This window comes from Lepidothrix coronata, unplaced genomic scaffold (assembly GCF_001604755.1).
Source record: "Lepidothrix coronata isolate B3197 unplaced genomic scaffold, Lepidothrix_coronata-1.0 Scaffold52, whole genome shotgun sequence".
In the NCBI taxonomy this organism is placed as follows: Eukaryota; Metazoa; Chordata; class Aves; order Passeriformes; family Pipridae; genus Lepidothrix; species Lepidothrix coronata.
Genome location: NW_016690232.1, coordinates 1,325,567 through 1,340,861, shown reverse-complemented (window position 1 = coordinate 1,340,861; position 15,295 = coordinate 1,325,567). Strand labels below are relative to the sequence as shown.

The 15,295-nt window shown below is 58.5% G+C and overlaps 1 protein-coding gene across 1 annotated transcript; it reads left to right on the top strand.

Annotated features, from left to right (window-relative positions):
- The first annotated feature begins 2,077 nt into the window (after positions 1–2,077).
- DDR2 (discoidin domain receptor tyrosine kinase 2) lies at positions 2,078–13,836 on the top strand. Its single transcript, XM_017815906.1, has 17 exons — positions 2,078–2,152; positions 5,752–5,843; positions 7,670–7,772; positions 7,894–8,125; positions 8,209–8,356; positions 8,506–8,611; positions 8,975–9,158; positions 9,230–9,473; positions 9,591–9,653; positions 9,766–9,896; positions 10,397–10,607; positions 11,088–11,311; positions 11,427–11,563; positions 11,954–12,145; positions 12,289–12,517; positions 13,035–13,184; positions 13,699–13,836. Exons 2-17 carry the CDS (start codon positions 5,762–5,764, stop codon positions 13,834–13,836), a joined length of 2,574 nt encoding a protein of 857 aa, XP_017671395.1. The 5' UTR covers positions 2,078–2,152; positions 5,752–5,761.
- Positions 13,837–15,295: the final 1,459 nt, after the last annotated feature.

Sequence of the window (15,295 nt, the reverse complement as noted above, 5' to 3'; positions counted from 1 at the left end):
TCTGGTGGTGTTTGAGTGACGATGATTTCCACAGAGGCTCTGCTCATGGAGTAGAGAGCTGACTGTATCATACCACGTGCTCTGCCAGTGCAGCAAGGGTTGCTGCCTGGGGTGGCTGCAGGCAGGTCCTCTGGCCTGCAGTGCTTGTTTGGGGCATTTCTGGAGGAAGCTGAGAGTTGCACTTTCCTCTTGTATTCCTGCCGACAGTGGCAAGCCTTGAGCAGGTAGGAACAGGCGGGTGTGCTGGACTGCCAGAGTGCTCAGGGTGAAGCCAGCCTGGCATGGAGCCCTCCAGCAGCGCTGTGTGCCCTCTGCTTTTCCTGAGAGGACTCCTTCCACAGCACACTCCTGTGGAGTGTGGCGTCCTGATGCCTCCGGGCAGAGCAGCTGTGCTGCCTCCTGTTTGGGAAAAGAAGGAGCTTGGCCAGCTCCTCTCCTGATCCTGTCCCATCACAGCCCCGGTGTGGTTGGTCACTACCTCCCACTGCCCCCTGGCTGCCTGGAGAGGAATTTTCCCTTGCAGGGCTGCGAATGGGACCCAGACCTCTCTCCCTCAGGGGAAGTCACTAAGTCCTGTGAGTGCTAAGGTGGCTGTTGGGCATCCTAGGCTCAGCCAAGCACTCAGTTTCCCAGGCAGTGTGCCTGGGAAGCCAGGGCCACGCGGGGGGTCCCGGCTGGCGCTGTGCCTGCTGGTGGCTCTGCGCTGGCTGTCTGGGCTGTGTGTGGCCGAGGCTTTGGCTTCTGGCTCTGCAGACCACCACCTTTGCGTTAGGTCCTGGGACAGAGCAGCGCAGCACTGGCTGCTGCCAAGTTATTTGAGTACTGATTCCAGGTAGCAGGAGGGGAGCGGAGCAGAGCAGAGCTGGCTGGCATTTCTGTGGGTGTGCACATAGGGCAGCCTGTGCTTCTCCCTGCCAGCTGATCTGGGGCAGCACAAGGGGCCACACTACAGAGCCCTGCAGCAGGCACTGCTCTCACCCGTTCCCTGCCTGCCCTCCCTGCCAGCCTGGAGGCAGCTGTGCCCTAACTCTGGGCACCCCTGGCTCAGCTGGCACTGCAGCCCCTCTGGTAGCAGTGGTGAGGGTCACCAGAATCTGCTGTGGGCAGTGGATGGCTCACCCTGCCTGTGACTCAGTTGGTCTGTCTGGAGAGCAGACAGGCTGGGAGTATGGTGAGGAGGTTGTGTTTAGGAGCAAGCCTGCAGCCCTGGAGCTGTGGGGTGTCCTGCAAGACAGGAGAGCTTTTTAGGGAGCTACTGGCCTACTGCCAGGCGTGATGCTTCCCTCCCACAGTGTGGCAGTGGCATAAAATACAGCCAAAACACTAGTCTGAAAAAAAAAAAAAAGTTGCTTTTCAATTTTTTTTTTAATTGTGGTTTTTGCTATTGCACAAAAATTAATGCGAGCCCTTTATTATTATTTTCTCCTTGCTGCGTTGCATAGTCAATGGCTGCAGTGCCAAGCTAGTGCCTGGAAATGATGTAAAACCGCCACCTCAGCGTGGAGCTCGGGGAGTTGGAGCGCTGATTCCATGCCGTGTGCCAGGCAGGTCGGCACTCCGGCCGGTGTCCTGGCCGTGCGTGCCCGCGCAGGACTCCGATACCCTTCCCACTAGGGGCCCGGAGAGGGGTAGTCCATGTGGGTCCTTCTGGGACAGTGATGGGGTCTCATGGAGTGTCTCCACTGCCCACATTATGGGGGTGTCCCCCGTGGACCCACGGTGCAGGAGGAGGGTCCTGGACACACGTGCCATCCTGCAGCCGCGGGGGCGAGTGCCGGAAAGCAAAACACTGCCTATTGCTTTAAGTTCCCCTGCCGGCCACGCGGATCTTTTTATTTTTTCTCTTGCGCTATGAATGGGTTTTGCTGTAAATTATAGCTTTGCGCACATTCCCTCGGGCCGAGGAAAATAACCTCCGCCGAAAAGCCAGCCCGGATTGCTGACTGGCTCCCCCTCTCCGCTCCCTAATTGAAACCAAATGTGCAAGATGTAGGATTGTGGGATTTCTGGACGGCTCCCAGGAATCCGCAGAATGCAAAAACGCTCCCAGAGGCATCTTGCATCAGCCCGGGGAAGTTCGCTCCTCGCCTGGCTCCCCCGGCCCAGGCGAGGGGCGAGGAGCCCACCCGCCTGCCGCCGCCTCCCCGCTCCGGTGAGTTGCTCTTGGGTACGTGGAGAGGCTGGAGAGGCGTGTGCCCCTCGTAGGTTTGGGATTTTGGTGGGATGTGGGGCGAGCTGTGCTCTGCGGTGGAACCTCGGCAGAGGGGCTGGGGTGTGGGTCTACCTGGTAAGGGGCTGGGGCAGAAGCAGGGCGGTGTTTCGCTTTGGGACATAACTTTTGGCCACTTCTCACCAGTTGTCCCCCCACTGCCAGTGTTTCCCCCTGTGCTTCGTGCCGGGCCAGCATTTCCTGATGTCCCTCCTCAGCTCCCGCCTATGTGTCTGTTGGCAGAGCCGGCGGCAGCGCTGGCCAGCCAGAGAGGCCCTGCTGTCCCCCAGCCAGGCACCAGGTCACACCAGGGAGGGGACACAGGGCCACTGGTCTGGTACTTTTGAGCGTCGTGCCCCGTCCTGGTGCTGGGAACTCACTTGTGGCTTCCCAAGCCCGCGTTGTGTCGGAGCGATGCTGTGGACCCTGCGCTGTGGCGGGGCAGTGCTGTGCACCGTGGCGCAGAGCGTGGAGGAGGGCTGGAAGTTTTCGGCTGGCGGGGAGTGCTTGCTGCAACAGCATCCACAGCACCGTGTCCCCAGGCCCCCTGTCCATGGGCTGTGCTCCTGGCAGGTCTCCATAGGGCAGCTGGCAGCCACGGGGATGTGCCGGTTGCTCCTCGCACCCTGGACGGCTGCGATGCCCCGGGCTGAGCCAGGCAGCCCGTGGCTGGGGAGGCGCTTGCTGCTGAAGAAAGTGGGGCTGCATCCAGCCTGGAGAAGGTCTAAAATGTTATTTTTGGAAGGGTGGAGGACTACAGGTCCCGTCATGCTGCGCTGTGCTCCTGCCAAGGCTGCACCAGTGGCACAGCATGCTGGGGGCTGTAGTGCCAGCTGGGGTGGGGATCCTGAACCCCCTTACCCACACACTGCATGTCTTGGGCTAGGGTCACAGACTGCTGCTCCAGGAAGGACATTCCCTACAGCATGGCCCTGGCATGTCCTGCCATCCCAGCAGGAGGGGAGCCCCATCCCCATGCAAGGATGGGGAGTTGCAACGGGAGCCCTGGCAGTCCTGGGAGACCCATGTCCAGGACCTGCTGCTATCCAGCCCCTCTCCATGGTTGATGGAGTGCCAGCATGGGCAGCAGTGCCCACCTGGGAAGCGAGCTGGGGATCTCACCAGCTGGCATAAGTGGAGGGCAAGAGGAACCACAGGTCAGATGGGGTTTGTCTCTTAACAAATGTGGATTTACTTTTTCCCCTGGTAATTCTCCCTGGTTATTTCAGTAGTATAAGAAAGGAGGGAAATAAAAAGGGAAAACAAAACAACAAAAAGCAGTGGCCAAGGGAAACTCAAAGCCCAGGCGATGCCAGGGAGAAGCTCCAAAAACTCTCTGCACTAAAAATTTCCAGTGATTGAAAATTTTCAGCAAACATTTTCTGTCAAAACGTTGCAAAGCCACCCCTTTTGCAGGGCTGGTGGAACAGAAATGATTTCCAGCTGGGTTGCCAGTACTACTGGGCCAGTTTGACCACGTGTCCCTGAGCCCCCAGCCTCAGCACCTGAGCCACTGTCTCCCCAGTGTCCCTCAGCCCCACTCCCCTGAGGAACGATGAGGACTTCCCAATGATTACGTGGGGATGATTTCCCTATATTAGACTAAATGTAAATGCATTCCCTGCAGGAGATTACAGCATCTGGTATCCTGATGCTTAAAGAGTTTACTCAGCCTGAAAGAATAGTGGGGAAAAAAATATCCCTGGATATTTTTTGGAATGCAGAAGGAAATTGAGATTTTAATTTTGGGGGAACTGGCCATCATCAAACGCAGGAACCTCCTGCGTACCTCTCGGCAATGCAGCTGAAATTCTCAGTTGCAGCTGAGTTAGTTGCAACTAGCTAAAATTTACCAGCTGAAAAAAAAGAAACAACATATTGTTCTTTTAAAAAAAATTTAAAAAAAAAAATTGAAAAAAAAGGGGAAGAATCACTCCAAGTGCAGGTGTTTATTTGTGCCTACTGCAGAGCTCGTGGTGTTTAGCAGAGTCCCCCAGGAATCCAGCAGTATGCTGTGGGGTGCAGAGAGCCTCTAGTAGGATGCAGGTGGCAGCTTCTGGGGTTTTACACTCCTCTTGGGTGCTGGCACGGTCTCAGCAAACCCCTGTCTTGCTCCTGCTCTGCCAAACCCTGGCTTTGGCAGTTACTAGGGAATCATATCCAGCACCTCCCAGCTGTACTTTGTGGGATAAAGGCATCTGATGTGTGGCAGATGGTTTGGGTTGGGTTTGGGTTTTTCTTGGTGGTGGGGACAAGGTTGTGGGACCCTGTGTGGGGCGGATGCAAGAACACAACCAAGCACCCACCTGCGGGATCACTGGTGCTGGGCTGGCCTTGAGGATGTGCCAGCCCAGCCCAGACATTGCTGTTGCAGTGGGCTCGGGTGGGATTTATCCCAGCAGCCAGGTCCCACTTGGCCAGGAACTGTGGTCCCTTTAACCCTCAGGTTAGTAAGTTGTTCTCTAAAGTTTAACGTGCATGTAAATTAGATTAAGATAGCCTTGTTTAATAAAAAGAAGACTAATCTGCATCTGGTGCTTCTGTGAAATGCCCCCTTGGCAAATAAGAGGAGGGGCAGAAGCCCAGGAAGCCTAGGGCAGGGCTGGTGGCATATAGGGGTGTCCCTGGTGCATCCCCTGGTGTGGTGCCAAGCCCCATGGTGGTTCCCCAGAGGTGTGTGGGTGCAGTGGGAGCTTCTCGGGCTCTGGGGATTCCTGGCAGCTGGCCAGAGCCAGATCGATGATTGTGGTGGAAGCGCTGACACAAAGGCAGGCATGTCCTGGGGGGATCCCACTGTGCTGTGGGCTGTACCCTCCGAGGAGGAGCCCTGCCAGCACCGTCACTTTTTCTCCCCTTGCTGCAGCCTGAGCCCCTTTGCCAGGACCCCAGTCTCCTCCAGCTCCATCCCATGCTCCCCTCGAGGCAGTGGGTATAAGCTGGCTCCCATGCCCTCTGTCACACCTTTCTCTGTCATGCATGTCCCTGAGATCCACTCTGCCACAGGGAGCTGTCACAATAAATACGCTGTAAATCTCGGGCGAGTATCTGCTTTCCTCTCTCCAGAGCCAGCAGGCAGGGAAACCGCCTGTTGAAACGTGCTATTATTGTCTTATATGATGGGGTTGTGCAAATTCTTGCTTTCAAAGCCGTCCAAGGGTGGGCGGCCCAGCCGGAGCCTTTCTGCCTGGCGCTGGAACCGGATGGCAGTGGCCCCAAGCAGAGCCCAGGGAGGTTCGTGTGGGTCAGAGCAGAGCCCTGGGAGGCTTATGTGGGTCCTGTGGCCACTACATGTGGCCAGCTCCAGGGATTTGGCGTACCATGGCTCCCAGGGATGGTGGTGGAGGGGATGGGACACCGGGACCCCTTTGACCACCATCACATATCTGAGGTCTGGGGCTCTGTACCTCCTCTGGGCCGAGATGGGACATGGGGGCTCATGCAGGGGAAGTGCTCCCGTTCTCAGCTGGCTGCCCCAAGCAGGGCTGACATTTCCACGTGGCTCAGCTGCCTCAGTGTGACGAGCCCTGTCTCTGTTTCCACAGGACTGCCAACATGCCGGCCACCCCCAGACCAGCTCTGCTGCTGCTGCTGCTGCTGCACGTCCCGCAGGCTGCAAGAGCCCAGGTCAACCCTGGTAAGTGAGACAGGCTGTGGGTGCCATGAGGGGCATTTCCCTGGTCTGTGCTCCTGCCAGGATGTCCAAGTTCGGGCTCATCTCCATCATCTCTGGGAGCAGTATGTGATGGCCCCCCAAGCCCGTACCTGCCTGGGCACACTGCTGTCCTGCATATGGCTTGGCCACGGGCAGTGACCCAGAGAGCTCCCTCTGTGTGCCACGGGTGCTGTCCTACCTCCATCAGTTAGTGGGACACTGGGGAACAGGCAAAGCACTGCAGCTGGAACCCTGGGTTCTGGGTGGGGCTCTTCCCTACTGGGGGCTCGTTGACCCCACTCAGTTTTGAGGCTGCCGGGTGCCGGGGCATTGTTTTCTGCTGCTGTGTTGTGCTTTCTTTGGTAGTTTTGCAGCAAACCAAGGCTGGCTTTAGTGAAGTGGCTTGACTGGGTGCCTGGCTTCTACTTCGAAACCACAACACTGTGCTGGCTGTCAGCAGGAGAAGTGTGTTTAGGTGGCTGTTTCTGCAGGGCTCAGCCCTATCCTGTGTTGCAGGGATGAACACAGCCCAGGCTCCTTCAGCATGCCAGGGTTTCCCAGGGTCATCCCTGTAACAAATCCCTTCAAACTCTTCTTCCATCTATGGGAAGGGGTTGCTGAGTCTTCCCCAGAGGCTTCATGGTGCTTACTTAGGGAGGCAATCCTGTTTCTCCTTCAGACATCTAGGCCTGGCAGCACTGGTTTTGCCTGGCCAGGATTTTTATTACCTTGGGCAAAGGAGCTGAGCTGGCTCCATGTTCGGCAAGAATTAAATGAGAATTTGGTGGGAGCTGTGCGCTGCAGAGCATCACAAGTGGGAGAGCTGGAGACAAGAGGTGCTCCCACTGTGCCAGTGCTCATGATGAAGATGCACTCATCCCTCTGTCTGATGCAGAGCATGGTCCTGGGGATGGCAGCACGCTGGGATGCACGTTCTTTGCTGGTGCAGCACCAGGAGAACCGGAGGCCGCGGGGGTAGGAGGCGGCTTGGGCACAGCATCCTGCTGGTCCCTGCCTCCCCGGTGCGGGTGTTTGCTCGGGGTGGTGTGTGGAGGGAGTGCAGTGGGCTGGAGCCAGCGGCCAGACAGTAAACACAGCCAAACAAGCCGGCCTTTCAGCAGTGCTCTTGGCAGCCAGGCGTGAAAAAATAACTCCTGGGAAGCAGCGTGGATGTGGTGCCGGGGGGAGCCGGCTGCCACTCGGGGACGCAGCCTGCCTGCCACACCGGGTACTTTTCCACTCGCAGCCAGGGTGGGAGCAGAGCTGGTGATAGGAACTGAGGGGTCAGCATGGAAGCCGAGTGCTCGCCTTTGTCACTTGTTCCCCAAGGCAGGTGGGGGGGAGCAGCAGGGCAGCATGGCACAGTTGCTGCAGGTGAGTTTTTTGGACGAGTGGCCTCTGGAGTGAGCTTTCGGGGTTCCCCCAGAACAAGGAGCACGTGGATAGTGGTGCCAGCTCACAGGCTCTCTACCGCAGCCGAGGTGCCTGCCAGCAGGACTGACAGGATCTCCAGGGACAGGGCCTGGTGTGCCTATTAGCCCCTGGAGCACTGCCTCCCCTTGCTCCTGCTTCGCTTTGAGCTGGGCTGGCATCCACTTCTGGCCAGCAGCTCCGTTTGCTCAGGCAGGTGTTGCGTTGGCAGGACCACACCATCCTGCTTTGTCCTCTCTGTAAGCCAAGGAGATGGAGAGTGCTGTGCCGGGGCTGCAGTGCCAGCCGTGTGGTGGATGTGCCCCAGCCCATGCCGTTCTCAACACGTATCTGGGCTGGGGAAGTGCCCGCTCAGTGTCCTGCTGGTCTCGTTACAGCGGTGTGTCGGTACCCCTTGGGAATGTCGGGCGGGCACATCCCTGACGAGGACATCTCAGCCTCTAGCCAGTGGTCCGACTCCACAGCTGCCAAGTACGGCCGGTGAGTGTGGGGACCCTCCTGCAACAGCCATGGCAGGGTCTGGGCTGCCACGGAGGGGAGAAGGGGGACATGGGGCTGGCTTTGGCTTCCTGCAAACAGCTCCTCCACTGTGTGTTCACAGGCTGGACTCGGAGGATGGTGATGGAGCCTGGTGTCCTGAGACTGCAGTGGAGCCAAATGACCTGAAGGAGTTTCTGCAGATTGACCTGCACGCCCTGCACTTCATCACACTGGTGGGCACCCAGGGGCGCCACGCCGAGGGCCATGGCAATGAGTTTGCCCCCATGTATAAGATCAACTACAGTCGAGATGGCACCCGCTGGATCTCTTGGAGGAACCGGCATGGGAAGCAGGTGAGGAGGCGGGTGAGTGCTGCACTGGGTGGTTAGTGAGGAGGCTCCTCCTGCCCATCTCTACCATGCTTCTCTCTCCCCAGGTGCTGGATGGAAACACCAACCCCTATGACATTGTCCTCAAGGACCTGGAGCCGCCCCTCATTGCCCGCTTTGTCCGATTCATCCCCGTCACTGACCACTCCATGAGCGTCTGCCTGCGGGTGGAGCTGTACGGCTGCGTCTGGCTGGGTGAGTGGTGCAGTCTTGTGCTTGTTCCTCTGTCCCCAGAGCCCAGTGAAGGGGCTGGCCATCCCAGTGGGGTCTATCTGTCCCTCTGGGGGCTGGCAGGGCTTTGGTATTGGCAGGGTGTCCACCTACTCACCCTCCCCTCCCTGCAGATGGGCTGGTGTCCTACAACGCACCAGCCGGGCAGCAGCTCATCCTTCCCGGGGGCACTGTCATCTACCTGAATGACTCGGTGTACGATGGGGCGTTCGGGTACAGGTGAGGACTGGGTACCACAACGGGCAGGAGGGGTTGGGGCTGCTTCTTCCCTGCATTGTCAGGCTGATGGGCTGATCCTCAGCAAAGCAAATGCTTGGAGTCTCCCTGAAGTGGGGGACATGGCCAGCTTGGGGAGGATGCACATCACCAGGGGGACAGTATGATGGGGCAAGCACCCCTTGGATTTACGCAAGCTGCACCTCACCTTCAGCACCCCACAGCCTTTTCCAGAGAGAACATCAATAACTAAACCCCTTCCTGAGTGTCCCAGGTGCTGTGAAGAGCTGCTGGGGGAGTGCTGGATGGTGGCAGGTTTGTGGGGTTGGCAAGAGTCACACTCCCTTCCCCCCTCACATGTGCCAGCATGACAGAGGGCCTGGGCCAGCTGACGGACGGGGTGTCGGGGCTGGACGACTTCACGCAGACCCACGAGTACCATGTCTGGCCGGGCTATGACTACGTGGGCTGGCGCAACGAGAGCACCACTGGTGGCTACGTGGAGATCACCTTCGAGTTTGACCGCATCAGGAACTTCACTGCCATGAAGGTCTGCACACCCCCTGCCCTGTCACCTGCCCCCGTCCCCCTCTGTGGCCGCACTGACAGGCTGACCCGCAGGTCCACTGCAACAACATGTTCGCCAAAGGGGTGAAGATCTTCAAGGAGGTGCAGTGCTACTTCCGCGCCGATGCCAGCGAGTGGGAGCCCAGCACCATCTCCTCGGTCCTGGTTGTGGATGACGTGAACCCCAGCGCCCGCTTTGTCACCGTGCCCCTGCTCCACCGCATGGCCAGTGCCATCAAGTGCCAGTACTACTTCGCTGACACCTGGATGATGTTCAGTGAGATCACCTTCCAGTCAGGTACCCATTGCCATGAGTCCCATGGGGACCTACTGGGAGGGGAGGGGTTAAGGAGAGAGTGGGGCTGTGGGGCACCCCAACCCTCCACCCTGATGCTCTCCTCTGCTCCCTTGCCAGATGCAGCCATGTACAACAACTCAGTGCCCCCTGCTGAGGCACCCGTGGTCCCCACCACTTATGGTAAGGCATCGAAAGTGTGTCGCCCTGTGATGGGTGAGGGATGCTCTGGGGGGGCAGGGGGTCTCCCAACATGCCAGTATGACCAGCTCTTGCTGTACCCTTCTCCTGCCAGACCCCACGCTCAAGGTAGATGACAGCAACACGCGCATCCTGATCGGGTGCCTCGTGGCGATCATCTTCATCCTGGTGGCCATCATTGTCATCATCCTGTGGCGGCAGTTCTGGCAGAAGATGCTGGAGAAGGTGGGCAAACACGGGGTGGCTGCTGAGGTGCTCCAGGACAGCAGACTCATCCTAGGCAGGTTCTTCTGGAAGCTCAGTACAGAGAAAGCAGACTCCATGTAAGGGCTGATGCTCCCCTCTCCTCCTCAGGAAGGTTGCGATTTGTACCCATCTCTCAAGCAAGGGGATTTAGTTGAGCAGGGTGGTCACTTTGGGGCCTGCCTGCTTGTCCATCCCTCTGTCCTGAAGCTGATCTGGGGAAGAGGAGTCTGGGGGGGTCTCACCACAGCTGCCACCTAACCAAGGGCAGTCACAGAAGTGATGGAGCAAAACTCTCCTCCATAGAGGCAGAAAAGAGAAGGGGGAAACATGAGGACAAACCCAGGTGGGTGCTGAATCCCTGGGACAGGGCACCAGAGAAGAGATTTGGGTGCAGCACTGACACCATGGAACACAAGAGACCCCATCCTGCCCATGCTGTGGAGAACCCCATCTCTCTGCTCCCTTCCCCCCTCTCACAGGCATCAAGGAGGATGCTGGATGACGAAATGACCGTCAGCCTCTCCCTGCCCAGCGAATCCAGCATGTTCAACCACAACCGCTCCTCCTCCTCCAGCGAGCAGGAGTCCAGCTCCACCTACGACCGCATATTCCCCCTGGGACCTGATTACCAGGAGCCCTCCCGCCTGATCCGCAAGCTGCCCGAGTTCACCTCTGGGGAGGAGGACACAGGTGAGAGCCAGGACATCCTGCATGCTCAGAGCCATCTACCACGCACTGAGGCTGCTGCAGCCCCTCTCCCCAGCCCCAGCTTTTGGCCAATCTCCAAACATTTTGGCACTGACGGGAGAGGTCAACAAAGGTCCTGTGCATCCCATGCGGAGGTCACAAAAAGCCTGTGACCGAGAGCCATCACTGATGTCCACTACCATCCTTTGGATGCTCTGGTATCTCTTTCTGAGTGATCTGGAGGTCGGGCACTGATCCCTTTTCCTCTGGTGCTCAGGGCTGGATCAGTGTGTTTGTCAGTGACTGGGAAGGAGTCGAGCAGCCTGTGATTCTTGCAGGAACCCAGCCGTGCTGGGGAGGTGCAGGGGCTCTGGGGAGGACAGGGATGGAGAAGCCAGCAGCTAGAGTGGGAGCAGCCCCCAGGCAGCAGAGGGTGCAGGGCAGGACACCCATGGCAGGGCTGGTCCCGCTGTGTCCCCCCAGGCTGCAGTGGCCCTGTGAAGCCGTCCCAGGCCAGCGTCCCAGAGGGTGTCCCGCACTATGCTGAGGCCGACATCGTGAACCTGCAGGGCGTGACGGGCAGCAACACCTACTCAGTGCCAGCCCTCACCATGGACCTGCTCTCCGGCAAGGATGTGGCCGTCGAGGAGTTCCCCAGGAAGCTCCTGACCTTCAAGGAGAAGCTGGGGGAAGGCCAGTTTGGGGAGGTGAGTGGGGACTGGACCTGCTCTGAGCAGGGCTCAGGCAAAGCTCTTCCCAGCTCCCGGGGGCTGAGGGACACTGTTAATCAGCAGAGGTAATGGCTGCCTCTTGCTCCCCCAGGTTCATCTCTGTGAGGTGGAGGGGATGGAGAAGTTCACAGGGAAGGACTTTGCCCTGGAGGGCTTGGATGGCAGCTCTGACCGCCCTGTGCTGGTGGCTGTGAAGATGCTGCGAGCAGACGCCAATAAGAATGCCAGGTACAGGGCTGGGCGGTGCACACACCCAGCATTGCCCCCCACGTAGAGCTGCACCAGGAGACCTGGGAAGCTCGGAAAGCATCCCTGCCTCCAGTAGCCAGGCACTCAGTGCAGCTGCAAGGACCCCACGTCTGAGCTCTCTGGGGATTCTGGGCTGTCAAGTGTCAGGATTCTTGATCCTAACCAGCCTCCCAGTGCCTGTTTACCTGCCAAGGCTCCCCTGCAGCCATGTGTGGATCAGCCCTGAGCTCCTCCTCATGGCCTCCAGTCCCAGGGGAGTCCAGTCCCACGAGGTTTGGGTGGGTGGGTGGCACGCTTGGCCAGTCTGTGCACACCTCTGTGCCCCTCTGGGTCTGTCTATCCGATCCGTGTGGTTTCTGTTCCGGAAAGGAATGATTTTCTGAAGGAAATCAAGATCATGTCGCGGCTGAAGGACCCAAACATCATCCGGTTGCTGGCAGTGTGCATCACAGATGACCCGCTGTGCATGATCACTGAGTACATGGAGAATGGAGACCTCAACCAGTTCCTGTCCCGCCAGCAGGCAGGCGGCCCCCCCGCTGGCCACGCGCCCACCGTCAGGTAGTGCTGCCGGGACGGGCAGGGTTGGGCAGGGCTGCTTGCTCCCAGCACCCTGCCTGGCTGGGGGACACCCTGCTCAGGGCTGTGTACCCCCTGGCTGCCATCCTTCCCAGCGCCTCAGCCCTCCCTTGTCCTCCCGGCAGTGACCTGCGTTTCATGGCCACCCAAATAGCCTCCGGCATGAGGTACCTCTCCTCCCTCAACTTCGTGCACCGAGACCTGGCCACACGCAACTGCCTGGTGGGGAAGCAGTACACCATCAAGATTGCCGACTTTGGCATGAGCAGGAATCTCTACAGCGGGGACTACTACCGCATCCAGGGGCGGGCGGTGCTCCCCATCCGCTGGATGTCCTGGGAGAGCATCCTGCTGGTACACAGGGACTGGGTTCCTCTGACAGACACTGACATGCCTCTGGGGATTCCCACTGTCTTGTTTCCTTGGGCTGGGGGGGTGCAGAAGGGATGGGGAGATCTCTGCTCCCTGCAGTCCATGTGAAAAGCAAGAGTGGTAGCAGCTTTTCATGGTGGGCTGGGGAGACTATGGTCATTTTTGATGTCCCAGGGTAGGACATCCTTTAAGCAGGATGTCTGACATTTTCTCCTGGCCATGGTCAGACCTGGAAGATGGAGCAGGGTTGCTTTTTGCCTTTGAAGGGAGCTGGGTCCTAGGCAAGCCCCAGCCCTCAGTGCAGTCACTGCCAGCCAAACCTGGAGCTCACCAGGCTCTGGCCCCAGGCAGAAAGCAGGTCTGTGGGACCACACACCCCTCTAGGCCCACATCTGGAAACTGAAGCAACCAGAAAGAGGTTTTGAACTCTGACCGAGAGCTTATGGAGCAGGATGGAGTAGTGCCCATGCCTGACCCCTACTCTGCTCCCTCTGGCCAGGGCAAGTTCACAACAGCCAGTGATGTGTGGGCATTTGGTGTGACACTGTGGGAGACCTTCACACTCTGCCGGGAACAGCCCTATTCCCAGATGTCTGACGAGCAGGTCATTGAAAACACCGGCGAGTTTTTCCGGGACCAGGGCCGGCAGGTAGGGATGGGATGGGATGGGATGGGATGGGATGGGATGGGATGGGATGGGATGGGATGGGACGGGACAGGATGGGATGGGATGGGATGGGATGGGATGGGATGGGATGGGACAGGCAGTACTGTGCCTGGAACATCAGAGACCTGGGGAGAGACTTCAAGGTGACAAGATAGGGAGCTTGGGGCAGTTATGGGATGGGAACTCCTCTGGAAAGGAGCCCTGGTGAAGGGCCTGGCATGGCAAGCTCTGAACTTTACACAGTCCGAGCCACGACTTGCTGGCTGACTCTGCTTCAGCACTCAGCCAGGCCGGGAGGCAGAAGCAGGTGTCCCCAGGCCTCTCACTGTGCCTTCTGGAGGTCCCCTCGCCCCTGGGCACACAGTGGCACAGCCCCCCACCCTGGGGCATGGAAAGATGGGCTCCCCAAGAAATGGGGCTCTCCAGGCGCAGTTTGCATGTTCGTTTCTGTGGCAGTAACTCTCTCCCTTTGCCATCTCTGCCGTTTGTTTTGCAGACCTACCTTCCCCAGCCTGCACTGTGCCCTGACAGAGTCTATAAGCTAATGCTCAGCTGCTGGAGACGGGACACCAAGGATCGTCCCTCCTTCCAGGACATCCATCGCCTTCTCCAAGAGTCAGCCAGTGAAGAATGATCCTTGGCTTCCCCCAAGCCAGGTCCCCATCCCTCCCCGCCCCCAGAGGAGCCCCATATGCAAACTGAAGCCACTTCACTTGGACTCAGCAATAAACCCCGGGCAGCTAGTCTTGTTCTCATTGTACAGTGAAGCCTCAGAGGAGAACCCCAAGGACAGCAAAGAGAGCCATGACGTGGGACGACTCAGACCTCCCGCTTGCTTGCAGACCTGGGCCCGGGAGCAGCGCGGGCTGGGATGAGGGTTATTTATTGACGCAGCATGTTCTTGGTGACAAGGACCAGGACAGAGCGGCTTCTCTTCCCCGACTGGAGGGGAGGAAGGGCAGCTGGACTTTCTCTGTGAGGAAGCTCTCAGCCCACACAGAGGGTAGGTGCCTGGGGAAGGGATGTGTGCGGATATGTGCCTGCTGGAGCAGGGACCGACCAGCAGCCACTACCTGTTTGAGGAGGAGCTGGGAGCTGCCACCAGCTCTCAGTGGGCTGTGCAATTACAGGGTGAAAAGAAACACTCTCTGGACATTTGGGACTTTGGACGTGGCTCATGGAGAGGCCAGAAGCGCCGTCACTGCTGGCCGCCAGACCCCAAATGCACAGGGAGAAGCCTGAACCACTCCCAGCACCTCACCCTGCTGCTGGAGCAGGCAGCATGCTCAGCCGTGGCTGTTCTGTGTCAGCCAGGAAGGAGCAGGCATCACCGGGGGGACATCCCCTCACGGACCACAGCCACTCCAGAGCAGATCAATTGCCCATGAAATGCATTTTGGATACCCTATGGGGTGATGTGTGGCAACTGGCAGCAGGATGTCAGCACCTTTCACTTCCATGGGGAAATCTCCAGGTCCTCCTCTCCCAGGGTTAACCCACATCTTCACCTGTCAGGAGAGGAAGGCACATAGCAGAGCTTCGTTGGCTGCTGCCCGATGCCCATGCCTGCTACAGCCCATGGGCATGGAGCAGGGTGCTCCAGCTCTCCCTGGCTCTCAGCCTGGGATCACAGTTCAGCTGACGTACCTGGCTGGACTCTGCCACCCTGAGCCTCCCACAGCAGCGTGGCACCAATCCATCCTTCCGGATCTGGCAGCATCATGAGCAAACTGGGCAGGTGCCAAAGCCATGTGCCTCCAGGAGCCCTGGCAGGTTACTGGCTATGCCCCAAAATTGGACCCTCCTGCAGCTGGACAGGAGGAACTTTGTACTTAGAGGGCACATGGACCCCTCCATACTTTTGTATGCATTAGTTCAGCACCATCAGTCACGCGTGGCACAGTTCCCAGTATTCCATTGCTAAGGCATGTATATATTCAGTAGATGCACCTATATGTAGGGGCAAACCCGCTGAAGAGACATTTGGTGTGTGAATCTGGTTGCATGGTTTGCTTGCGGGACCTCCGAGGGCAGCTCAGCTCACCTCCTCCATGGGCACCCCCAGGGCTGGGGGGCTTTGGGGCTGCACTCTG